Here is a 25,343-nt window from a genome sequence, read left to right on the forward strand (position 1 = left end):
TTTTTCTAACATTCTACATTCGAGTTTTTGAATTCATACATCATGTTTTTTAAATTATCAATAAATTCCGTCTACAAATCGGCGTAGATGAAACAGCATGAGGCAAATTTCAGGGTTGCCAGTCGATATTTGATTCTTACAAAAATAAGTTTTATAGTCAACCTATAAACATGATAGGAAAAAACAAAATATAGGTTTTGTATAAATAAAAAAAAACATTATGAGCGATTGAGCACGTTTCAATCGATGGATTACTTTCCCAAAATTGTACTTAGCGCAGACAACCTGCTTGCATTTGCCGATCCCTTTGCATCGTTGCTGTACGCTCCACGTAATAACTGTCAAAACCCAGACCAGATGACAGCAGCGGCTACAAAAGGAGGAAAAAAGAAACAGTTCAGAAGTGATGTGGCTTTGGAAGTACCGAGGAAAATCATGAAAGGATCGTCGGTTTCTTGTTTTGTACATATTTCGTGTTTAGTTTTAGTGTTCCTTGTTCTTGGAGCTTCCAGCAAAGATTGTGGAGATCCAGAATGCAAAAGTATGTCCCTAAAGTTGAGGGTAAAGGCTACATTCACGGTGGTTCCAAAGGTTGCCCGCACAGTCCGCTATATCGTACCTTTGGCGACATTTCTTGCACGATATTTCATTTTAATGGTTGCACTGAATCCGAGAGAACTTTATGCTTTGTAGATCACTAAAATTACTTTCAAAAGTAACATATGTTAAGAATGTATACCATACAAATTACAGCAAATAATTATTAACATGCCTTAATGTCTAGTAGAAATGTCTTGCAAGATTCTGATGAGGTTTTTATTGCGAAACTAAACTAAAAACCCTATTTGAATCTCTTTCACAGGTGTTATAGCGATGGGCAGGGTTGCCTTGAACTACAAAGGTGGCGGTGGCCAGAAAGTGAACCTGGTTCAAGCGGAAACCGTAGAAATTTTAGCGAGAAACATCGGAAAAGAAAGAATGTATTGGGTACGAAAGGCCAACGGCCAGGAAGGTCTCGCAGCTAAGCACTTCATTCATGAAAGTAGTATCTTAATCAAATCCATTGACCTCCTAAAGTTGCCCGAAGATGCTCCAAAAGAGAAAGCAAATGATATCAAACCAACGGTAGTAGTGGATACGGTTCCAGTTGACCAAACAGTTGTGGAAGGAACAGTCCTTGCAAACAATGTTGCTTCGGAAAACTTAACACCACTATCTGTCACGGCCACAGAAGCTCCGACTATTGTTCAACCAACGCCAACCTTGGAAGTTATCCCAACCGGTCAGGCTACAGATACCGTACCGTTGGATTCGAACACCCAAACTAAAGAAGCTTCCGAAGAAGATGGCGAGGACGATGAGGACGAAGATGAAGCTGACGAAGAGGACGACGAAGAGGAAGAAAACGAAGAAATTGATGATCATGGAGAAGAGAATCCGGAAAGCAAAACCAATAACCATCAAAATCAATCATCAAGTGAACCTGTAGACGTGGAAGATAAAGGTACTGATAACGTTTTAGATGAAAACAACGATAAACAGACTGAAGACACTGGTTCTCCAGAGCCTCCGGTTCAAGATGAAGCAACAGACTCACCTGACAATGTGTCGGCTGGCGAAAAAATAACAATGAATACAAAAAATACCGAACCTGAAAAGAAAATGGAAACGTTCAATACAAATGATGGTCAGCAACAAGAACCCGCTGATATCCGCAACAGTGGTATTTTTGATATTCTCGAGAACACTGATACGAGTACGGAATGGAATACCAGCAATGTTTCTGATCACGAACAAATAGTGGAAGAAAATCCTTTTATTCAAACTAATGACAGCTATGATGCTGTAAACTCAACGAATGATGCGGGAACCGAAGATAATTTGGTAGAAACAAACGAAATCACAACCACCAGCACTTCCACAGTGGTTACAGATCCCGCAAATCTCTCTACTGATCAACCCCAATATGCCACAGATGCATCGGAACCAATCACAACTGAATCTTCGCTAATAGTTGAAAACACTTCGGAACCAGTCCAGGAAACTGAAACGGAAGTTCCCTTCGACTCATCATCACACCTATTTCAAGAAGTGCCAGCAGCGGTTTCTGTATCCGAACCTACTGCAGTAGTTGATCAAACTAATGCGACCCCTTTGAAGTCGGATGATCAACCGACACATCCCAATCGCATACTAGCTGGTGGGTTGGGTAATTTGCTTGCACACAGCCATCACCACCATCACCACCATAATCATCATCATAATCATGCTCATCATCCTCATCTTCATAATCATCACGGTCATGACGAACCAAAAGCATTGCCAGCTGAAGAAAGAGTGCAGGAAGACATACAAACGGTTGGGGATACGCATTTACATTTTTCAAAACAAGACGATTCGAGAGAATCAGAAAACATAGCACACACTACAGAACCCCATCACAACGAGCCGTCTCCTGAACCAACCAAGGAGGCAGCACATACACACAGTCCACCTCAAGAAACGATAGTTCAGGCCCATACTGACAACGTTGGCCTAGGTAAGGATAATCACAAGAATCTCATCGGTCAGAGAACTTTTTTTTTATTTTCCTTGCACTCTTAGTTGCTACATTAACATGACCGCAACATGCAAAACAGTCTTATGCGTATTAGTGTTGCCCGGACTGTGTATATTTTTAGATTTGTCATTTTCATGCCAAATTTTCATAGCTTATTGCTAGGAATGAAAAAGTCATCGGGAATGTTTTTTTATGTAAGCACAAATTTAACACATTACTTGTCCATTTCTAGATGGGACCGAAAACGGATACTGTAACAGTCTGGTTTCCGATTGCCCGCCTGCATCTGCTTCAAACGTACTGCCAACGACCCAGCAAACGAACGGTGTAGATATTTCTCATCATTCTCTTGCAAGCCAACTTCCACCACCAATGAGTGAGAGCACAGGATGGAGAAACGGAGGCGAAATCGAGCAACCAAAGGATGTTTCGCAGGAATCGGCTGGAGCCGATTATCTGACAGCGGAGAATCCTCCGATCGGGGAATACGTAGATGCATTCGTTCGCGAGGCCATTAAATTGAGCGATCTTATTCTGATGCTGGCAATAACGTCCTTTACATTGTTGGTCTTTTCGCTGGGACACTATCTGATCAATAAGAATCGACGCGAAAAACCTCTGATTTATAAGCTGAATATGGTCGAGCGTGACCTGATGACGTCGTACAAAGAAAATGGATTGCTCAAGAACGAACTGCAGGATACCAAGCATAAGCTGACGAGCATCGAGAACAATTCATTCGGTTCGAACGATATGGTAATAGCCCTGAAGGCGGAGCTGGAAGCAGCCGAGGAGGTGAAGCTGGAGCTGCAGGATCAAATAGCGGGGTTGGAAAAAGAGCTCGAGAACGCCGCTGAAGCTGGGCTGGAGTTAAACAAAATGGTAGCGGAGCTGTTGAACCAAAATGGCAGTGATTCGATTGCTCTCAGCGTTGAAGAACTTCAGCGTCAACTCAACGAGCAGCAGCAAACAATTCTCACGATGAACGCGTCGCTGGCGGAAAAAAGTCGTGAAAATAGCGATCTACAGATAACCATCACGAGTCAGACGAGCAAGTTCAACGAGCGCTTAAGCGAACTGGAACGGGCACGGACCGAACTTTCGGAGCGGCGAACAGCGCTGGAAGCGGAAGTGGTGCGATTACAATCCGAGCAGCACGAGAAGGTTGAGGGTTTGCGAAAGGAATCGACGCTGGAAATCGATCGACTGAGTAGAGAGTTGAAGGCGGCTCAAGCCAAAGCCGACGAGGGTCGACGAGCGATCGCTGCTGCCGAAGCCAAGTGCGAGGCCCTAGAGGAGTGCCTGAAGGAGATCAAATCCGCGGGACCTGGTGGTCAGACAACTAAAGGTCTGATCGATTCGGTTGAGCTTAAAGCGCAAATCGCATTAGTGGCAAAGGAGAAGGCCAACTTGCAAGACAAACTGCAGGGCGAAATTGTATGTTACTTGTTTGACTATGCTATTTTATGCCTTTTTATCTAAACTCCCTCCTGATCCAACAGATTGCCCGCCAGCTTGTAGAAGATCATATGAAAATGGTAAATGAGGAAATTTCGGTCTTGAAGCGCGACTTTAGTAAATCGGAAAAGGATAAACTGGAAGCAGAAACGAGACTCGAGGTGCTATCTACCTATTTTAAGGAAAAGGAATCCCAACTGCAAAAGTAAGTTTGCCAATCGATGTATGAGCACTAAACCCGGCTTGCGTCTTACGCATTTATATCCATTATTGTAGGGAATTAAGCGTGAAGGAAGCGATGTGGATGCAACAGCAAGGGGAAACGACGACGACTGTGGAAAAGATTCGCCACATGCAGGATGAAATACAACAACTAAAGTATGAAACTTTGTTGACCCTATTTGGGATATCGATATAATAATACTACTCCTGTTTTTTGTGTAGATCGCAAAATGACAAATTACGAGCGGAAATTGAGGCCCAAACTGCGGCACACAAAGCACAGTATACAACACTCGAAACACGTTCACATGACGCGTGGCTCACCGCCCGCCAAGCAGAGCGACGCCTCGAGGAAGCGCGGAATGAATCTGCGGCCCTTCGTCGCAAGCTTACGGCACTCGGTGATGTTTCGGCTTCAAGTGGTAAGCACAAGGGAAACGATAGTTTATTTTACTGTTATACGAACCGACTGATACTGAAATCATTTTCGCAGATGGAATGATGCATTTACAAAATGCAGCCATAACACAACCCGATCTCGGTCTGACGGCTCCATCGCCCATTCGAGTGGAGTCTCCGAACGCTCCTCCACCTCCTCCGTTAATGGGTGTGCTTCCACCGCCACCCTTTATGCCACCGTTTTTGCCCGGTCCACCACCTCCATTCATGTCACCGTTCATGCCACCTCCTCACGGTCCCGGAGAAATGAGGCCACCACCGTTGGGACGTCTAATGTCACCACCACCACCGGCCGGTAATCGGTACTCCCCCAATAGTGTCATTGATGCCCGGGACCGCTACAGCCCCGACCGAGGTCGTTACTCTCCCGACAGTCGATACGACTACTCGGTCATGTCCACGTACGAAACGGAGAACGATTTCAGCCCACCACCTTCTCCACCCCATCATTCACGGCACTCAAATTACGATCGAGAACGTGATCGGGATCGTGTACGTGACCGAGACCGTGACCGAGAGCGTGACCGGGATAGGGATCGAGATCGCGATCGTGATGGTGATCGTGATCGTGAGCGTGATCATCGAGATGGTCGAGCCAGTGGAAACGGAGGATACCCGAGAGGATTTACACCGACCGACATGCGCACGTCGCCTCCGTTGCAGGATCCAAGGAACAAAAAATTTGCAGGTATTAATAGTAACCGCTACTCGGATGACGAATTAGATGGGTGGTAGAAAAAGATCGTTTGTCGGTATACAACCCATATCATCATCCAGCTATCGCTAGGAACCGTTTGTATCATGTGTCTATGCAAGAAAGAGCATTTAACTCGAACAAGACAGCTATAGTGCAACATCCAAAACCATAACTGTTGATGTGTTGTGTCATCGTGTGTTTAACGGTGGTAGCATTACTTCTCATAAATACTAACGAGCATGTCCCATAGTCGCATCACGAAGTGGCAATTGTGAGTCCCGATAATATTGGTTTCTTGATTTATTCAGCTACATTCCATTCAAAAAGCTAACTACACTACTATGGCTTCTTTCGATAAAACATTAATTTAATCAAACCCTTATTTTACCCTACTAAACATACATTGCTTATACCCAATCGGCTTGGTCAAAGGATATTTTCTCAGTCATTGAATTTGTGAAACATGATTATTGATTTCTTGTATTGTATTCTTTCATTCTCTTTGCATATTTGCCGAATACTTCGTTTACATGGCGTACATCTCTCTGCGTCAACGAAATAACGCACGGTACGAACATAATGAATTTGCCATCGTATCGCCGCGTCGTTTACTCTATAATCTGGTTTAACTGTTGGGATTTTATTTTCGTACATCTTCGCACCTTAATCAAAACACTCACTGCAGGAGGTTTCAGCTCCGGTTCGCAGGATTCTCTAGGGACCCGCAAAAGTTCAGGAAAATATAGATCAAACGTCAACCGCTAGCACATTAGACACAGGATCGTGGACACCTATAGTGTTCACATGTTGCCCGCTGTCGACCTTCCCAAAAACTTCCATCTTGGTCCGAACATGTGCAATGATATGAGTGCTTTCGGACGTTATGCAAACAACGTGTCCTTCTAACGAACGCAAACCACACAGCTCAACAAACAAACCCGTTAGTGAAATGAGCGTGAACGGAATGAATGCTGAAAATATATGTTACAAATCTTATTTATTTACGAGTGCGGTTATCTAGTTCTTCATCTTTCGGATGGTATTACAGATGACAAGACTGAAAGGAATAAAAAGTTCAGTGTGTTCCAGTAGGCTCCGGGAGGATTCCATCGGTGTTGATCAAAGTAAACATATCTAGTTATTATTTAGCAATATCGACTTAGTATCGAAACGTGTGGCTTTCTGGTAGTACGTGTAACGACAAGTCCCACACAGGTAATATTGATAAAAAAGCAGCTTTGGCCACTAAGCAGTACAAGAGTATGAATCTGCATGTGAGATACCAACGAGAACATTTGAACAAGATTTTATTTGATTCCGTACCAGAAATGCCAGTCCAAGGAAAGCCTGTGACCATTGAGCAGGAGAAGGAACAGCCAGAAGCAATGTCAGTTGATAGCACAACCAAATCCACTGCAATTGAAAATCAAAGCAACGATGATACAATAAGTCACGTGGTGGAAATAAGAGGCCCTGATCGTTATTGTAGTATGATTCCAATCCTCGGTTGTTCATCCGAGCGATCGAGGAAGCCATTCCGAGGAACAAAAATCAAAAGGGACTCTCGGAGAAACTCAACATCTGTTGGATTCATGGAGGAAATCCTGGACAAACAATCAGAATGTTCAACTATTGAGCAACAGGAGCATCAAGTTACAATTGATCGTTTAAAGATGGCAATAGAGGAAGTGGAACAATCTATAAATTCTTCAAATGTTCGAATCAATTACCTTGAACAGAGCTTCCAAGACAAATTAAAAACGTTTAATGAATCGATCGAAAGGCTGGAAGAAGAAGTGGGTATTTTGAGGTAAGTTAAACGTGTCCTTTTACTCTTCGACAACTATCTCAAACTTGTTACCTTTTCACCTAATCTGTTTTTCCAATAGGATCACGACCAATAGTCGGGCACACACTTTAGAAAACAACTTACAAACCATGATGATTCAACATACTGATCCTGAACGTTGTTCACGGCATAGTCACTGTTCTGGGCGTATATGTGGAAAAAAATCCGAGCCAAAAAAATTAGATTCAGTTGCTGAAGGTCCCGAAGGAGCGGCAGATAACTCAACGATGGTAATACAAAATTTGTGTCACGAGAAAAAGAGTCAGCACAACTTGAACGAAGAAGCACTTAATGATGATGCATATTACAACCTAAGCAAGGCTGACACCATTCCTGTAACGTCGAAAGACCTGATGGAATACCGAAAAGAATTCCAGTCAGACTCTAAGGGTAAGTGTTTTCTCTTGCTTTTTATGCGTTATTAAGATTTTCTTCTACCATAATTCCTTTCACCATCTATCGCAGAAGAAGCTCAAACAAAACGCGAATCAAGACTGCGCACGTTCTGTCGTTGGTTTAAGTTGTATCATAATTGAATGTTGTGAACGGAGGCTCTGGTCTGGCATACATCATGATTTATTAGTTGCAAAATTATGTGTTCTATGTGTATCGGTATAATGAATGGAATAAATGCGTACAATTTTTCATTACATGCTTCTTCAGGGCATAACGTTCCAGGGAATAATATTATTAAGATTGTCGGCATGCTTTCTGAAACGTTCGACAAATTTATCCTGGCATGCGGTCCTAATGCGGGCAGCTGTTGCCGGTGATACCAGGCTAAACTCGGCATCCAGACCTTCTTCGCTCCTTGCGGCGGAAATTGCATCACGGATAGCTAAAAATATAGACGACGCTAGGAAAAGCGGTGGTTCCCCGACGGCCTTCGACGAGTATACTGCGCGAGGATTCGGTGCTCCAGTCAGCAGTGACACATTAAATTCCCCTGGAATGTCGGCAAACCCGGGTAATTTGTACATGCCTGGTCCACGTGAATAGACTTGTCCCTGAGGAGAGTAGACCATCTCTTCCAGTGTGAACAAGCCATAGCCTTGCATGAACCCTCCCTCGATTTGGCCAATGTCGATTGCCGGGTTGATACTCGAACCGAGGTCCATCACGATATCCGTTCGAAGTACCTGATGATCGCCAGTTAGACAATCAATTTCGACTTCGGAACATGCAGCCCCGTAGGTGTAATAATTGAAGGCTTTGCCCGAGTTGGTGCCAAAGTCGTATCCGAGGTCGGGTGTAGCGTAGAACCCTGCAGCCGAAAGAGAGACCCGGTTGAAGTATGCTTTGCTAACCCAGAAGTTCCAATCCTCGTTGGGGTACTGTTTGCGGAATGGTTCCAGTCGCTCACGAATTGTGTTACACGCATTTAGCACAGCGGCTCCATTCAGATCTGACCCGGCACTAGCAGCCGTAGCCGAAGTGTTTGGAACCTTGTCGGTGGCCGTTTCGGAGATGTGTATCTTCTCAAACGGTATTTCTAAGGCGGTTGCCGCAACCTGAATCATTTTGGTGTGCAGTCCCTGTCCCATCTCCGTCCCTCCGTGGGTGAGCAAGACAGTTCCATCCTGATACACATGTATTAAAGCACCACTTTGGTTCAAATGGAGCACCGTAAAGGCGATCCCAAACATTGTTGGCACAACGTGAATGCCTCTTTTGCGCCAGCGATGCTCCTGATTAAACTGATCCACTAGTTCTCGACGCCGGGCGAAATCAGAAGATTGCAGTACCTCTTGCCAGCATTTTCTCACATTGCAACCCTCGATCACCTGATTGTAATGCGTTGTGTCTCCTTCGTGGTACATGTTCAACTCAACCAGCTCGACGTAGTCTCTTTTCAACGTGCGTGCCACGTGCCGCATCATAGTTTCCGCCGCCATCATACCTTGAGGGCCACCAAAACCGCGGAAAGCGGTGTTCGACGGCAAATTGGTACGACAAACCCATCCGCGAACACGCAAGTTGGGAATCTTGTAGGCATTCTGGATATGGAACATGGATCGTTCGAGGACAGCAAACGATAGATCCATCGAGTGGCCTGCGTTGTTGTAGGCCCAGAAATCACCGGCGACAAGTTTTCCTTCCGTGCTAACTCCGACTTTGTAACGAAAGTAAAAGGGATGCCGCGTTCCCGAAATAGCCATGTCTTCGTCTCGATCTAGCATGCAGCGAACCGGTCTGCCCAGCCGATATGCCGCAAGGGCTACCGGTATAGCAACCAGCGCCGCTCGGGACTCTTTCCCACCAAACCCTCCGCCCAAACGTTTCACTCGCGACACCACCTTTGCGGCGGGAATTCCTAGCGATTTCGCAACGTGCAGTTGAATCTCGGTCGGATGCTGGGTGCTGCTGATGACCTCTATTTCGTCCGTATCTTTGGGAAAAGCGAGACAGGCCTGCGTTTCCAGGTAGAAATGCTCCTGTCCGCCCATACGGCAATCTCCTTCGACAATGACGTCCGAGTCAGCTAACGCTTTCTCTACGTCCCCCTTGACGATTGACCGGGGAAACCCAGGATAAAACGATTCCTTAGCGATCGCATCTTCCAGCGTAACGATTACCGGGCTAAGATCGTCGTAAGTGACTTTGACCTTCCTCGCAGCTCGTTGCGCAGTACTTTGGGTGTCTGCCACAACCGCGCCTATTATCTGGCCCTGCGTAGTGACGATGTCTTTCACGAAAACGAATTCATCGTGAAAGACTGGGCCGGCTTCATTTTGTTCTTCCGTCAAATCGTCAGCACTGAAGAACCGATGGACTCCCTCTTCTTGCAACGCGGCCGAAGGATCAATGGAAACGATCTTGGCATGCGCCTTCGTGCTGTACACGAATGCCAGATACAACTCGTTGGAAAATCTTGGAATATCGTCACAATAGATGGCCTCTCCAGTGACCTGCTTGTATGCCGATGCGTGGACCTGGGGACGTCGAATGGGATCAGTAACAGCTTGCCCGGATGCAACCTTTTCAAACAGTTGCGCACTCTTTGGCACCAGTGTGTGGAATGTTTCGGAACCACTCTTTTCACGGCTCTCGATAGGTTTCCTACCCTTAATATCTGGTTGTGCATCAAGTACTTGGGCGATGGCAAGGTAGGCCTTGAAGAAGAGGCTAAGCGTTAACGATCGTCGATACAATATCATACCACCTGGCGCAGACGGACTGAGAGGAAGCTCTTCGACGAGTAGATCATTGCAAAGTTCCACCAGCTTAGTATCCCAACGTCTTCCGACCAGCGCTTGAGCGGTTTTCTTCGCCAGCACCGTCGTTGGTGCCATGCCTCCAAACGCGAGATGCAATTCCTCCACCACATCCGTGCCTGCTCGGAATCGGACGTTGAAAGCACCGTTCACGATGGCAATATCATCATCCCGGCGTTTGGCCTGCTTGTGGGCAATAAAATGCTGGTCCGTGGTAGTACGCGGAATGAACAGTGACACGAGCACCTCTTCCGACTTGATCACATTCGTTCGATACCCAGTAAAGAATCCATCTCCCATTCGTACTGTGCGAAAGCCTCCATCCAAACTTGCCACCTCTAGCTCGACGGCAGCCGCAGTGAAAATAGGATTTAGGTCCGAAATGGGGCTTCCGGTCATGATGTTGCCCCCGACGGACGCAACGTTACGAATCTGCTTTCCAGCGAACCAATGCAGCATATCCACAATCGCCTTAAATAGACGTGTTTCGTGTTCCGGACTGGTTTCAATTTCCTGTTGCAGCGCATTTTCCATTTCCATCAGCGTCACAGCAGATCCTATCTTCAAACCACGTTCATTTCGCTCGATCGACGTGAGCTCTGTTATTTGAATTGGATTAGCCAAGACGGGGTACTGGAAATGCTTAAACTTCACCTCCACGCCAACCTCCGTGTTACCAACGACAATTTTTGTGTCCGAATAACGCTTCTTCAGCGCCAGCAAGTCATTAAGCTTTGTTGGCCGATACCAGGCCGTGTTGGATGATCGAAAAACTATCGAATCGGTGTCCAGTCTGTTGGAGATTTTGAGTTCCGGTGGGAAAATCGGTTCCTGCGATGGATCGTAAGGCATGAACTCGCTTGCTTGAAATAGTTCGTGGTCCACCTCTCCGGCCGGTGCGCCACATCCACTGGTGCTATTGCCATTTCGGCAGCACTTCTCGCCCATAGCGCAGTTACCGAACTCCTTCGTAAAAGTTTTGTATCCTTCCAAAATTGGTCGATAACCGGTGCACCGGCACAGGTTGCCTTGGAAAGCCACCTCCAGCTCCTTCATCGACGGAACTGGCGAGCTGCGGAGCAAAGCGTACATGGACATTACAATGCCGGGAGTGCAGAAGCCACACTGCGATCCGTGCGCCTTTGCGATTCGCTCCTGCACGGGATGAAGTCGAGTGCGTGTACTTCCAATACCTTCCACCGTCGTGACGGCCATACCGTGCATGGCACAGACTGGCGTGAGACACGCATTGACGGCCAGATGCTGCAGTTGACCCGTTTTGCGATCAACTTTCGACACCATCACGGTACACGCTCCGCATCCTCCCTCGGCACAACCGAGCTTCGTTCCACAGAGCCGCAGCTTTTCGCGCAAATAAACCAACAGCGTGCATTCCGGATCCGGACTATCTTCGACGACCTAAAGCCAAGAAGAAAAAAAATAAGAAAAGATCAGTGAAGCGAAAACATCGTCACTGCGCGGCAATCAACGCAAAAGACTACGGAGACGACGGCATGGAAACATTCAATCAAAAATAACAATCCTCCTCGATGGCCCCCCATCTCGCCGCATCGGTTCAACCGTGCTAAAGCGGTGTGGCGAGAGTGATTCGAGTTAAATAAGATAGATAAGAAATGCGAAGAAGCAGAGATTTTGATGACCGCGATGTAGCTCGTGTAACCGAGATGTTTACGGTCCATCGCAAGAAAGTCTGTAAAAGCTACTGACATGTGAACACGATGTATAATCATTACAAATAACCGTTATCAGCGATGGGCTACTTGTTTGTTGCTGAGCTACAAGAGTAGATTTTTTTTTCACTTGTCCCAGGTATGTGGCATGCGTTTTAAGGATAATTTCTAGAACCTACCTTTTTTCCATTTACGAAAAATTCAAGGGGTTGATTCACGTTGAACTCCTTCGCCAGGGCATGCTCGCCGGTGTTCGTTGCAGCCATCGCCACGACTCAAATGCAGAATGACCACTTCTGACAACAGATCACACAAACGTGTGATTTAAGAATAATATTACTACAATTTTTTATTGTCCTTATAAACAATGCCGGTGCACGATTATAGTGATCAGGCACGTATGAACTAAACAGTTATTTAAACTGTTTTTATTCAGTCTATTTTTAAATTGCTTTTATTATGTTTACAAGTATCACTATGCGTAACGCGAAGAGCAGTTACACGACAAGCCGGTGGTAAATTATCTTGTTCCGATTCCCGTGAACGACAAACTACGACTGAAGTCGCAGAGAAACCCGCGATGGGTATTAGCGCTATTTGCTCGTCTTTGGAGACGATCCTTCTTGGGGATTCCACGCTATCAGCTGTGTAGCAAGCGATTCCTCAAGTTGCTTGGCAAGATAGGGAGATTGCGAGAGCTCAACTAAGAAGCCAACAAGGTACGTCTCGGAGCATACGTTCGGAAGCGTGAAGTAAAAAGGAAACACAAACCCTCCGCTCTTTGAACGATGCGTTCATGGTAGGAGAGTAATCCGATACATGGGGTTTCAAATAAAATACACTCTCCTAAAATTAATCTACAAAAATAAAGGCCACTTTTTGTTCAGATTGATAGATCATGCTCTTAGAGATATATTTATTATATTTATAGATGTTTTCCAACGTAAATATGCTTCTGGTATGAGGTAGTAAGGAAGTAATAAAATAGGAAATATGTATGCGGGATTTTCATTCCGTTTAATTCTCGGGAAACTTTTAGATAAACGCTGTTACGCCATCACGTTCCATGACCCGTTCTCGTCAGCATCTTCGTTTTGAACCTACATATATTAACGAAACGAAATAAGCAGGTTGAAGAATGTTTAGTCATGGTTGATGCAAGCAAAACAGATGAGTAAAAAACAAAAAACATTGGAGTCTTTACCTTTTGCGAAATGCTGTCGGTGCAAAGCATTCTGATACGAGCGGCACTGGCTGGGGCAATGAGGTTAAAATTGCCCTGCACGCCCTCCTCCGACCGGGCAGCTGCGATAGCGGCCTTAGTTGCGAAGTATACCGACGAGGCGAGGAAAAGAGGAGGCTCTCCGATGGCCTTGGAGGAATAAACAGCACGTGGGTTTGGTGCTCCGGTCAACAGCGACACATTTAGCTCTCCGGCGATATTTCCAAAACCGGGTAGTTTATAGGTACCGGGGCCACGAGAGAGAACCTCCCCTTTCGACGAGTAAATCATTTCTTCAAGCATAAACATGCCATACCCTTGCATGAAACCGCCCTCGATTTGGCCAATGTCAATTGCTGGATTTATGCTAGAGCCAACATCCATCACAATGTCCGTTCGCAACACCTGGTGATCACCGGTGAGACAATCGATCTCAACCTCAGAACAAGCCGCCCCGAAAGTGTAGTAATGGAATGGGTTTCCCGTGTTGGTTGTAAGGTCATAGTTAATGTCCGGAGTTGCGTAGAATCCGGTCGCAGATAAAGCCACTCTATCGAGGTAGGCACGTTGAATCCAAACAGTCCATCCCGCATCAGGATTTGCCTTTTTATACGGTTCTATACGTGTTAGAAGCTTTCTGCAAGCGTCCAAAACGGCAGCTCCGTTAAGATCCGATCCTACACTTGCGGCAGTGGCAGAAGTATTTGGCACCTTATCCGTGCCGGTCTCGGAACAATGAATCCAGTCGAAAGGAATTTGTAACGCTGTGGCAGCTACTTGAATCATTTTCGTGTGTAAACCTTGTCCCATTTCAACCCCACCATGAGCTAACAAGACAGTGCCATCTTGATACACGTGTACTAAAGCACCCGACTGATCCAGGGCGGGTACGTTAAACGCTATACCATACATTGTTGGCACAACATCAATACCACGCTTACGCCAGCGATTCATTTTGTTAAAACTCTCCACTCTCGTACGTCGATCAGCGAAATCCGATGAACTAAAAAGCTGGTCCCAGCACCTTCTCACTGTACAGCTTTCAATCGCCTTGTTGTAATGCGTCACATCGCCATTATCTTGATATAGATTCAATGCCATCAGCGAAACGGGATCGCAATGCATCTCTGCTGCCACGTGACGAATTACGTTTTCAGCAACAAACATTGCCTGCGGTGAACCGAACCCGCGGAAAGCCGTGCAAGAGGGCAGATTTGTGCGGCAGACCCATCCTTCTATGCGAACATTCGGTATTTTGTAAGCATTTTGAATGTGTAAAATGGCACGTTGCATAACCTAGAATAGGTAAATGTAAAATATGTTTAGTCAGTTGCGTATTCGATCAAAATACAACAGACTGTTGCGCACTTACGGAGAAGGATAGATCACGTGAATATCCTGCATTGGAGTAGGCTTTGTATTCACCTGCCAACAGCAATCCGTCCTTGTTCACGGCGACGCGGTAACGCACTTGGAAAGGATGTCTTGTTCCTGTGCTAGCCATGTCATCGGTGCGATCCAAGACACACCGGACAGGACGCTGCAGGCGGTAGGCAGCTAAGGCGACTGGTGTTACGACACCATCGACTTTTGTTTCTTTGCCCCCAAAGCCGCCACCGAGTCGTTTTACCTTTGAGAAAACTTTATTACACGACAGACCCAACGCATTGGCCACCTTCCGCTGTGCTTCGGCCGGATGTTGACTGCAGCTGATAATTTCTATTTCGTCTGAATCGCGGGGAAACGCGATACAAGCAATTGGTTCGAGGTAGAAGTGTTCCTGGGCACCAGTACGGCATTCTCCTTCCACAATTTTATATGCAGATTGGAATGCGCCGTCAACATTACCGAATTCGAGTCGAAGAGGACTTTCAGGGAAAAAAGATTTACGAGCTATCGCATCCTCTAGGGTCACGATAACTGGGGTTAATTCTTCATAAACGACTTTCACTTTCCTGCTTGCTTTTTTAGCTGCTGTTGCGTCATTTGCTACGATCGCGCCTATTATCTGACCATGGCAAAAAACAAAATCTTTTGCAAAAACTCGTTCATCTTCAATGATTGGCCCCAACCGATTTTGTTCTTCCGTCAAATCGTCAGCACTGAAGAACCGATGGACTCCCTCTTCTTGCAACGCGGCCGAAGGATCAATGGAAACGATCTTGGCATGCGCCTTCGTGCTGTACACGAATGCCAGATACAACTCGTTGGAAAATCTTGGAATATCGTCACAATAGATGGCCTCTCCAGTGACCTGCTTGTATGCCGATGCGTGGACCTGGGGACGTCGAATGGGATCAGTAACAGCTTGCCCGGATGCAACCTTTTCAAACAGTTGCGCACTCTTTGGCACCAGTGTGTGGAATGTTTCGGAACCACTCTTTTCACGGCTCTCGATAGGTTTCCTACCCTTAATATCTGGTTGTGCATCAAGTACTTGGGCGATGGCAAGGTAGGCCTTGAAGAAGAGGCTAAGCGTTAACGATCGTCGATACAATATCATACCACCTGGCGCAGACGGACTGAGAGGAAGCTCTTCGACGAGTAGATCATTGCAAAGTTCCACCAGCTTAGTATCCCAACGTCTTCCGACCAGCGCTTGAGCGGTTTTCTTCGCCAGTACCGTCGTTGGAGCCATGCCTCCAAACGCCAGATGCAATTCCTCCACCACATCCGTGCCTGCTCGGAATCGGACGTTGAAAGCACCGTTCACGATGGCAATATCATCATCCCGGCGTTTGGCCTGCTTGTGGGCAATAAAATGCTGGTCCGTGGTAGTACGCGGAATGAACAGTGACACGAGCACCTCTTCCGACTTGATCACATTCGTTCGATACCCAGTAAAGAATCCATCTCCCATTCGTACTGTGCGAAAGCCTCCATCAAAACTTGCCACCTCTAGCTCGACGGCAGCCGCAGTGAAAATAGGATTTAGGTCCGAAATGGGGCTTCCGGTCATGATGTTGCCCCCGACGGACGCAACGTTACGAATCTGCTTTCCAGCGAACCAATGCAGCATATCCACAATCGCCTTAAATAGCCGTGTTTCGTGTTCCGGACTGGTTTCAATTTCCTGTTGCAGAGTATTTTCCATTTCCATCAGCGTCACAGCAGATCCTATCTTCAAACCACGTTCATTTCGCTCGATCGATGAGAGCTCCGTTATTTGAATTGGATTAGCCAAGACGGGGTATTGGAAATGCTTAAACTTCACCTCTACGCCAACCTCCGTGTTACCAACGACAATTTTTGTGTCCGGATAACGCTTCTTCAGCGCCAGCAAGTCATTAAGCTTTGTTGGCCGATACCAGGCCGTATTGGATGATCGAAAAACTATCGAATCGGTGTCCAGTCTGTTGGAGATTTTGAGTTCCGGTGGGAAAATCGGTTCCTGCGATGGATCGTAAGGCATGAACTCGCTTGCTTGAAATAGTTCGTGGTCCACCTCTCCGGCCGGTGCGCCACATCCACTGGTGCTATTGCCATTTCGGCAGCACTTCTCGCCCATAGCGCAGTTACCGAACTCCTTCGTAAAAGTTTTGTATCCTTCCAAAATTGGTCGATAACCGGTGCACCGACACAGGTTGCCTTGGAAAGCCACCTCCAGCTCCTTCATCGACGGAACTGGCGAGCTGCGGAGCAAAGCGTACATGGACATTACAATACCAGGAGTGCAGAAGCCACACTGCGATCCGTGCGCCTTTGCGATTCGCTCCTGCACGGGATGAAGCCGAGTGCGTGTACTTCCAATACCTTCCACCGTCGTGACGGCCATACCGTGCATGGCACAGACTGGCGTGAGACACGCATTGACCGCCAGATGCTGCAGTTGACCCGTTTTGCGATCAACTTTCGACACCATCACGGTACACGCTCCGCATCCTCCCTCGGCACAACCGAGCTTCGTTCCACAGAGCCGCAGTTTTTCGCGCAAATAAACCAACAGTGTGCATTCCGGGTTTGGATTGGTATCTTCAACCCTTTTCCCATTCACAAACAACACTAAGGGTTGGTCGACTTTGAATAAGCTCAAATCTTCCATTTCTGCTTTATATCTGTAAAGTTGAATAAAACTGTACAATCAACAGTAGAATTAGATTGTGAAACGTATAATCTCGAAACCGAACCTACTGGTAGAAAACTGCTGCCTGCGAATTTCCTATCGCGTGTATTTTTAGCAAATTTTGTCTTATCAACATACAGTGAATACCGCTTATCATCTATAAAAGAAGTTATCTGTGAGGCAGATACCAGCAAGCGTGGGACTTTTCCATCGCATACGATTTGAAAAACAAGATTCAAATATTATACCGTGCCGGTCCAGATCACTGTTGGTACATCTTGAAAAAAAGGTAAACACTCATCTGAACCTCTGTCAGTTTTCGTGGAGCGCAATTTAAAAAGCGCAATATTCTTGCAATTCGTGGAGCGCAATATTCTTAAAGAACAAAACAATACAAAATGTAATTTAAAATTACGCATCACTAAAAAAGATCAGAACGAACATGTTTAATTCTTCAAACGATCATATGTTTTCATTGATTCTATGATAACGAGTAATGCATTTTTCACCGGGCGGTATGTCACATTTGATTATGAGTAAACAACAGTTTCCCGTGATCGCCCGTAAAGTACGTCGGTATTATCAAAATGTTGTGCAACCGGTTTCGTTCAATAGTTCAATTCCGGGCGAATCGACGAGTAAGATATCCAAAAATTCTACCATGCAATAGAAAAGTCCATAATTCGGATGGGAGTATCAGCGAGAAACGGATTCGGAACATCGGCATACTGGCACACATTGATGCTGGCAAGACAACAACCACAGAACGCATGCTTTACTATTCGGGGCGTACGAACATGCTGGGAGAAGTACATCAAGGCAACACGGTTACCGATTTTTTACAGCAAGAACGGGAACGTGGGATAACAATATGTAGTGCGGCCGTTAGCTTTGACTGGAAGGACCATCGTATCAACCTGCTTGACACACCTGGTCACATCGATTTTACGATGGAGGTAGAACAATCCCTCAGTGCAGTGGACGGTGCGGTGATCATCCTGGATGGATCGGCCGGTGTGGAAGCTCAAACTGTAACCGTATGGGGCCAAGCCGATCGGCATCACTTACCACGGCTTGTGTTCGTAAATAAAATGGATAAGGAAAATGCTAACTTCGAAGCGTGTCTCGAAGAGATTACAAAAACGCTTGGTGCTGTTCCTATCCCTCTTCAAATGCCACTAAAGGAAGGAAACAAATTGGTAGGTAAGATCCAGTTCAAGAGAGAGTTTAGAAACGCTTGAGGAACTAGATGATTTTTCCTTGCAGGCATAATCGATGTACTCTCAACGACTAAGATAATCTGGGACATGAAAAGCAAAGGGCGATCGTACCAGGCTGTTCACATAAATCAGGAAGAGCAACAGGACCAGCTACATGAACAACTGTATGAAATAATAGATACATTGTCAGGATTGGACGATAATCTAGCACAGGCGATAATAGAATCAAACAGTCTGGAAAGCGTTAAACTAAACCTAGTTCTGGATGCCATTCGCAATTGTACTTTGAAACAGGTTCGTAGTTCTATCAATTAGTTTAAAATGTGCTGCTCACAAATCATTTACTTCCTACCCTAGCAAATTGTTCCGGTGTTGCTTGGTTCGTCGTATAAAAACGTTGGCGTACAACTTTTAATGGACAGTGTGCTGAATTTTCTCCCAGCGCCGAATGAACGAAACCAATGTTACGATTGCTTTGGGTAAAAATATTGTAAAAATATGTTTTAAAACATCAGTACAAAACATTTAACTCTTTTTTACAGAAACAATTTCGTCGGAAAAGTATTCAAAGTAACACATGATAAACAACGAGGACCAATCACAATGATCAGAGCATTTCGGGGGACAGTAAAAAAAGGCTCCAAGTTCGTCACAGCTAACGGTACCACTGAAACAATCCAACGTATCTATGAACCACTGGCCGATGAGTTCCGAGAGATTGACTCTTTTGCAGCAGGAAATATTGGTCTTTGCGCTGGCCCAAAGTCAACTGTTACGGGAGATTTATTGGTTGCCAATGCAGCGACATTGAAAAAGGCTCTTAAAAGGCTGGTTTCTGCCGTAGGTTCTACGGATGACGAAAGTGAAATTGACACGGAACAAATACTCACATCGAAGCTTGGTATCCAGACGACCGTGCCGGATGCGGTATTTTTCTGTTCGATCGAACCACCTTCCGCCGCACAACAAACTGCACTAGACAATGCATTGCGTGAAATTCAAAGAGAAGATCCAAGCTTACGAGTGCGTTACGATGAAGACACAGGACAAACCGTTCTCGGTGGGATGGGTCAACTCCATCTAGAGATAGTAAAATCACGCATTTTAACTGAGTACCGCATCGAGGCCGACCTTGGCCCATTGCAGATTGCCTATAAGGAAACGCTGCTCGAATCACAGCGGGGACAGTGGACGGCAGAAAAAGAGATTGCCGGTAGTAGACAACTTGTACAGATCGATGCAACTATATTCCCTAGTGCCAAGGGTAACGAAGAAAGGATAGTTCTCGATAATTCAGCTGAGGCGCAAGAAAATCTGAAGCTTATACGCCCGAGGCAAATGGCATTTTTTCGTAAGGGCGCCCTTGGTGCATTGCAGCGTGGCCCAAAACTGGGAGGGCAATTGGCGAACTGTGCAGTAAAACTGCACGCACTGACAGTCGGAAAGGGTACGACTGATACCTTTATTATGGCTGCAGCAGCACAGTGCATCTCAAAAATTCTATCTAATGCGGAGTGTCGTCTGCTGGAACCGGATATGTTTCTTGAGATAGTAACAATCAATGAATACGTTGCTCCTATCGTGGCGGATCTAAGCCGAAGGAGAGCTCGGATCGAAGACATTTCACCACGTGGATCATGTAACAAGGTTATAAAGGTGAATGCACCACTTGCAGAGCTTGGTGACTACTCGACGGTGCTACGCACGATTAGCAGTGGTACCGCAAGTGTATCCATGGAACCTAATGGTCATTCAATGTTAAACGATTCGAACGAAGCGCTAGTCATGAGGCGTGTCTTCGGATTGGAATAAAATGAGCTACTACAACACGATTATTGTATCTATACTGCAAGACTTTTATATTCATGTGATTATCGAGATGTGCATGATAAGCCCCTCGATCGATCGTCTCAAATACCCGTTTGCACGTTAAGCCTCCTCGGTTTTGGCCTCCAATTCACGCTCCTTATCCGTACCTTCGAATATAGCCTGCTGCTGTAGGGCTCGTTGCATCTGTGCCATGTCAAATTTTTGCTTGGACCAGTTGTACCGGCATGGAATCCAGTATCCCACCGTCGTAGCCATAAACGTACCGAACCCTATGTGCGTGGAGAGCTGTGGTCGCGAGGTTTTCAAAAAAGCTAAAAATCCAACAGCCATGCCAATGCTGATACCATAGAGAAAGCTGTTGCGAAAGCACGGTATAGTGCTAACATCTCTGCCAAAGAGCATTAATGACTATAGAAAAATAAATTAGTTTACACTTTTCCCGGCAACTATTGGATTTACTTTTCCTACCCGTTCTGATGGGGGATCGACGTCCAAATCCTTCAAATCTAGACGATTATCAGTCATATTGCTTCGTTTCAGTTGAGCTGCTGTTTTATAATGTTCCAAAAACTCCTATTTATTCGCAATATAACATTATGATCAGACACAAATCCGTACTAAACTCCAACATGTTCAAAAAAACATGCCAGTGTTATGAAATCGTAAACTAGACAGACCTGCTCTGTGTAACCCTGGTGAAAAAAAAGAGAGCAGAAGAGCCTGCCGTCATGAGTATCTCTCATAGCATTTTCACTGGGCTAGAGATTACTCTCGCGCCCGCAGTGGCGTTTTCTGCGATTCGCTTTTTACAATCTTCTTCAAACAGTCGTCGGTTGTCAACGCGATGGTGAAGAAGCGTACGCTGGGTAGTACGATGTGGAATCCTAAAAACTATTTAAAAGTGGACATTTAACCAACCATCATAACGTTAGAGAAGTGCGGATACACATTTTGCGATAGAAGCTGAACATTGAATGAAGTTTTGGTTTGCGCTGTGCTCGAGACATCCTTTTCTGAGTTAGTGATTCTTTTTCTTCCTGTTGGAGTGGAATAACCGCTGAGAGTGTTTTTTTCTTCTTTCGTGGCTGCTGGATCGCGGTCAGAAGCGTGCTCTTGTGATACGGAAGGTAGTGTACGTGTGCCTGTGCATATGATTTTGTGTGCTCGTCATTATCTTCGCGATATCTGCAATTAAACGTGCGAGAAAGCACCAAAAAATTTGGCCATGCTTGACAGCGTTAGATGGGGAGGTCTGTAGAAGGCCGAAAACGATCCTAACGATAAAAAAGACCTGATAGTACGGAAAATGGTACATACAATCATATAATCGAAGGAAATATCGCCAAGAAGCCCAAACTACCGAACACCCAGGCCAGGCTGGCGAAACCACGGCAAAAAGCAAGCAAATGATATATTTTGTCATATAACACACACATACACGCATACATATGTTTAACCAGGTAAGTTTCACATTGTATAGGCTATTATAAAGTCATACGCGAGAATAATATTCATGGTGACGATTCTAGTTTAAAGGCGTTGTTTCGATTTTTCATTGAGGTGAATTTTACGCCTGCTTCCGCATACACTTTGGTAACTGAAAGTCATCTTTCAGCGCATTCCAATAACAGTGATTTGTTCTGCCGCCGTGCATTTTGTTAGTGGTATCGCCTTATTCGTCGTAGACGACGTAGCGTGCAGTAATACGATAATCGCAGGTTAAGGTAGCGTAGAGCAAAAAGAGTAACTGCGAACAGGCCACAGACTCTCTACAATCGGCTGCACAAACACAGTCCACACTTAGCCTCCCGGTGCACACACACAGCGTGAGCGAAATAGAAGCATACGTATACGACATTACCATCTGATGCAAGCAAAATAGAAGAACAAGAAAAATAACTTTCACGCGCCATTTTGTTTTTTCCCGGTTCTGCGGCGGGCAAGCCAACAGCTTTTATTTGGTGTTGAATCCGATGGCCAGAGCCCAACGGGATGCATGCGTAATAGACGGGAAGATAATAATAGTCATATTGGGTAAAAGTGAACTAATCGGGCTAGGTGCAGTGTTCAAAAAAGAGATGTCTCCCTTAACCTTGCCTCTATTTAATCGAGTCTGCGATCGGAGGATCCACACGTTTTTTACACTTTTGCGCACTGTGGAAGTAACCTGAATTCTTTACCCACCGATAGTTTGATCATAGTTTAACCATCTGCTATAGGTGATTGGTTATGTAAATTGGGTACCTTAGTGTAAGGACATTTCTCCTGGTGTTTATCTAGTACTTTCGGGCAGCGTCACTCTGCAAACAATCAGACATTTTTCTCATTCATCGGTCAAACCAACATCGGAAGTAATGCACCGTCGCCACATTTGCTTATCTATCAATTACCTTCTTTCACCCAACAACGGCCCAACTAGTTCACCTGTATCTGAATACGCCATCGTGGCATTTCGATAACATTGGTCGGTCGGTCGGTTTTTCCGACTTTGTATCCTCGCCTTATGCGAGTATGGTGAATCAATTGGACACAGATGATGCAAAGAAAATGTTAAAATAAATATTACCGTTTAGCACTGTTTGGGTGGTATCAGTACGGTGATTTGATGAGCATTGCATGCGTTTAAAGTTTTGTATTGTGCGAATTGATATTTTTATAACACCGGTACGAGTTACACAGGGAAATGAAATGAGGAGAGAGAGAGACAGAGAGAGCCTGTCATGCTCAAAAGCAGGTCACACGTCCAATGTTTCGAGGTCCACAACTGGAAAACGAGTATGCGCAAATCTTATCATTTTGTCGAGCATGAAATAAGTAACACAAGACTAACGAAAGTTAATCCACAAGATTGTTTCAAGAAATATATTTGTTCGGGCAAATTGTTATTAGATTTCTCTCGCAACAAATGCTGTGTGAAAACGAAGACTACATAAATTGATCTTCCCTCCTTCGTGACGTCAGTGTAACGGCGTTACTGACAGGTCATACCGAAACGCACGAACACCGCGTTACCGTCGCGTTTCTTTAACAAGGTCGTAACGCATACTACTGCAAACGTGTCAGCGAGGGCGAGTATGGATGTTGGTAGTAGTGATAGTCTCGACAAAACAGACATTTTTCTCCTTCTCTTTCTCTCAACTCCCTCGGATTCGATCTCCGCAAGAGACTTCGTTGGCCTTCGTTGTCATCTTTTCTGCAGCTCGTCGTTGTTAGGAGAAATAGCGAGCGGTAGCAAACTCCATCCGGTTGTTCATGTAACCGGACGCGCGTCGCGTCTTACTCTTTGAAAGTCTATTCATACCGCGTGTGATTTTGGTTTACTAAACGTTTGTGCATAGTTTATCTTTCGTTACTCTGGTGCATAAATCTCGTGCTACATTATGTATGGTCATTAGAACGGGTGTGAAGGTGTATGATTTGTTGCGAGTTTTTTAAGGATTAACGTGATTAGTTCACATGAGGAATGTGTGTAAAATTTGCGGCAATCAATTCGATGATTGGCAACAATTTAAGAAAGGCAAGTCTGAACAAATGGATTGATTTGCTTTTCTTCAATTCAGCGCTTGTGATTTCAATTTAGCGCGGCTTGGAGGGGGAGTGCGTATGTGGTTAAAAGTCGATTTTGATGGGTATATGAACAAAAGTGCAGTACTGAAATAATTTGTTTTGCGTGTTGAACACACATATTTTTGATAACTTTACCTTTTTACAGTTTTGTACCGTAGAACGACTTGTGTTGTCGCGTTGGTTCACTTACTGCGTTTCCTCATCTCTGGGATGCTTTATTTCGGCTTAAGGTAGTTGTGCGGCAGTGGAATAATCGCGCGGGAACGCTGTTATCCTGCGCTCACGAATACTAAGAGAGAGATCCATTTCATTTTTGCTCAAAAAGGCTTATAACAAATCGTCAAAGTGTTTGTGTGGTGTTATACCGCGAGCGTAACACACGCAACCCACCTTCCAGTTATGAATCCGTAGCAGCACGTCGGAATGAGCAACAGAACAAGGACAGGAGAAAGTAATGCTATCAAAATAAAAATAGCACAAATTTGTTTTGATGATGTGGAAAATGAATGCATAATAGTAAATTTTAAAGCAGTGTCAACGTTAGTCATCATAAAGTTTTTCGTTTTCGTTGTCAGTGAAAACCGAATGTAAAGAGTGTTTGTGTAGAGTCGTTTACTTTGATGTAATTTAAGTTAAACTGAATAGTTATAGGCTGATTGCTAGTGAAAAGTCTGAAAGTTTACTCCTTCATGATTGTTTTTGGAGCCGTCCTATCCGCGCGTTTTTCTAATTGCAGCGTAAAGCATGAAAAGTGAATGTATATGGGAGATCTGCAAAACGTTCCGAACGAGTATTTTTATGCAAAGAATAGAACGGCGGCAAGAAACGGTCAGTCAGGTATAAATGGTCAATGTTGTCCCATTATAAGATAGCTCCTCGATATAAAAATACTTTCCATGTTATCTCCGTGCCGTATAGACACTGTTTTACACTGAAAAAGAGGGAAAACTTCATCCCGATTTTCATCGAAAACATGTTTCAAGGTGCATGTGTGTCACATTCTTTCTCCCGGTGCGGATCCTTCTCGCGAAGAAGTAATTGCTCTCTTGTGCATAAAGGTATTCACTCTCCGGTGCTGGACACGATGCTTTTGATGCCCAACTCTGCAAGGATATTATGCTCTTGCCTTGTTGCATGCAAAAGATGCGCGGGACGCCGATTTGGCTTCGCGTCATGTCGAATCGTAGGACTATTAAACCCATTTCTTCACCTGTACCGAAAACTGTGCATAAAATCTATGAAATCACTTACTTACCCGATGGTGGTTAAAATCAAAATAGTGTTATTTAA

General features: G+C 45.1%; 5 protein-coding genes across 5 annotated transcripts; 2 read left to right on the forward strand and 3 right to left on the reverse strand.

Moving 5' to 3' along the window:
- The first annotated feature begins 435 nt into the window (after window positions 1-435).
- Window positions 436-6,374, forward strand: LOC131282894 (transport and Golgi organization protein 1). The gene is made up of 8 exons (XM_058312439.1): window positions 436-541; window positions 863-2,539; window positions 2,793-3,997; window positions 4,063-4,223; window positions 4,295-4,396; window positions 4,463-4,662; window positions 4,734-5,387; window positions 6,082-6,374. Exons 1-8 carry the CDS (start codon window positions 436-438, stop codon window positions 6,159-6,161), a joined length of 4,185 nt encoding a protein of 1,394 aa, XP_058168422.1. The 3' UTR covers window positions 6,162-6,374.
- A 1,459-nt stretch (window positions 6,375-7,833) lies between these two features.
- On the reverse strand, window positions 7,834-11,777 carry LOC131282697 (xanthine dehydrogenase). The gene has a single exon (XM_058312225.1). The coding sequence runs from the start codon at window positions 11,760-11,762 to the stop codon at window positions 7,905-7,907; it is 3,858 nt and encodes a 1,285-aa protein (XP_058168208.1). The 5' UTR covers window positions 11,763-11,777; the 3' UTR covers window positions 7,834-7,904.
- A 1,397-nt stretch (window positions 11,778-13,174) lies between these two features.
- On the reverse strand, window positions 13,175-17,415 carry LOC131283088 (xanthine dehydrogenase-like). Its single transcript, XM_058312652.1, has 3 exons — window positions 14,746-17,415; window positions 13,356-14,669; window positions 13,175-13,251 (listed from the first exon to the last, which is right to left on the reverse strand). Exons 1-3 carry the CDS (start codon window positions 17,413-17,415, stop codon window positions 13,201-13,203), a joined length of 4,035 nt encoding a protein of 1,344 aa, XP_058168635.1. The 3' UTR covers window positions 13,175-13,200.
- Window positions 17,416-18,011: 596 nt separating this feature from the next.
- LOC131283102 (ribosome-releasing factor 2, mitochondrial) lies at window positions 18,012-20,924 on the forward strand. Its single transcript, XM_058312668.1, has 4 exons — window positions 18,012-18,639; window positions 18,703-18,950; window positions 19,014-19,135; window positions 19,199-20,924. Exons 1-4 carry the CDS (start codon window positions 18,024-18,026, stop codon window positions 20,466-20,468), a joined length of 2,256 nt encoding a protein of 751 aa, XP_058168651.1. The 5' UTR covers window positions 18,012-18,023; the 3' UTR covers window positions 20,469-20,924.
- On the reverse strand, window positions 20,499-21,136 carry LOC131283103 (cytochrome c oxidase assembly protein COX20, mitochondrial). Its single transcript, XM_058312669.1, has 2 exons — window positions 20,955-21,136; window positions 20,499-20,894 (listed from the first exon to the last, which is right to left on the reverse strand). Exons 1-2 carry the CDS (start codon window positions 21,009-21,011, stop codon window positions 20,586-20,588), a joined length of 366 nt encoding a protein of 121 aa, XP_058168652.1. The 5' UTR covers window positions 21,012-21,136; the 3' UTR covers window positions 20,499-20,585.
- Between the last annotated feature and the right edge of the window lie 4,207 nt (window positions 21,137-25,343).

The sequence above is a fragment of the Anopheles ziemanni genome, chromosome 2 (assembly GCF_943734765.1).
Source record: "Anopheles ziemanni chromosome 2, idAnoZiCoDA_A2_x.2, whole genome shotgun sequence".
Classification (NCBI taxonomy): domain Eukaryota; kingdom Metazoa; phylum Arthropoda; class Insecta; order Diptera; family Culicidae; genus Anopheles; species Anopheles ziemanni.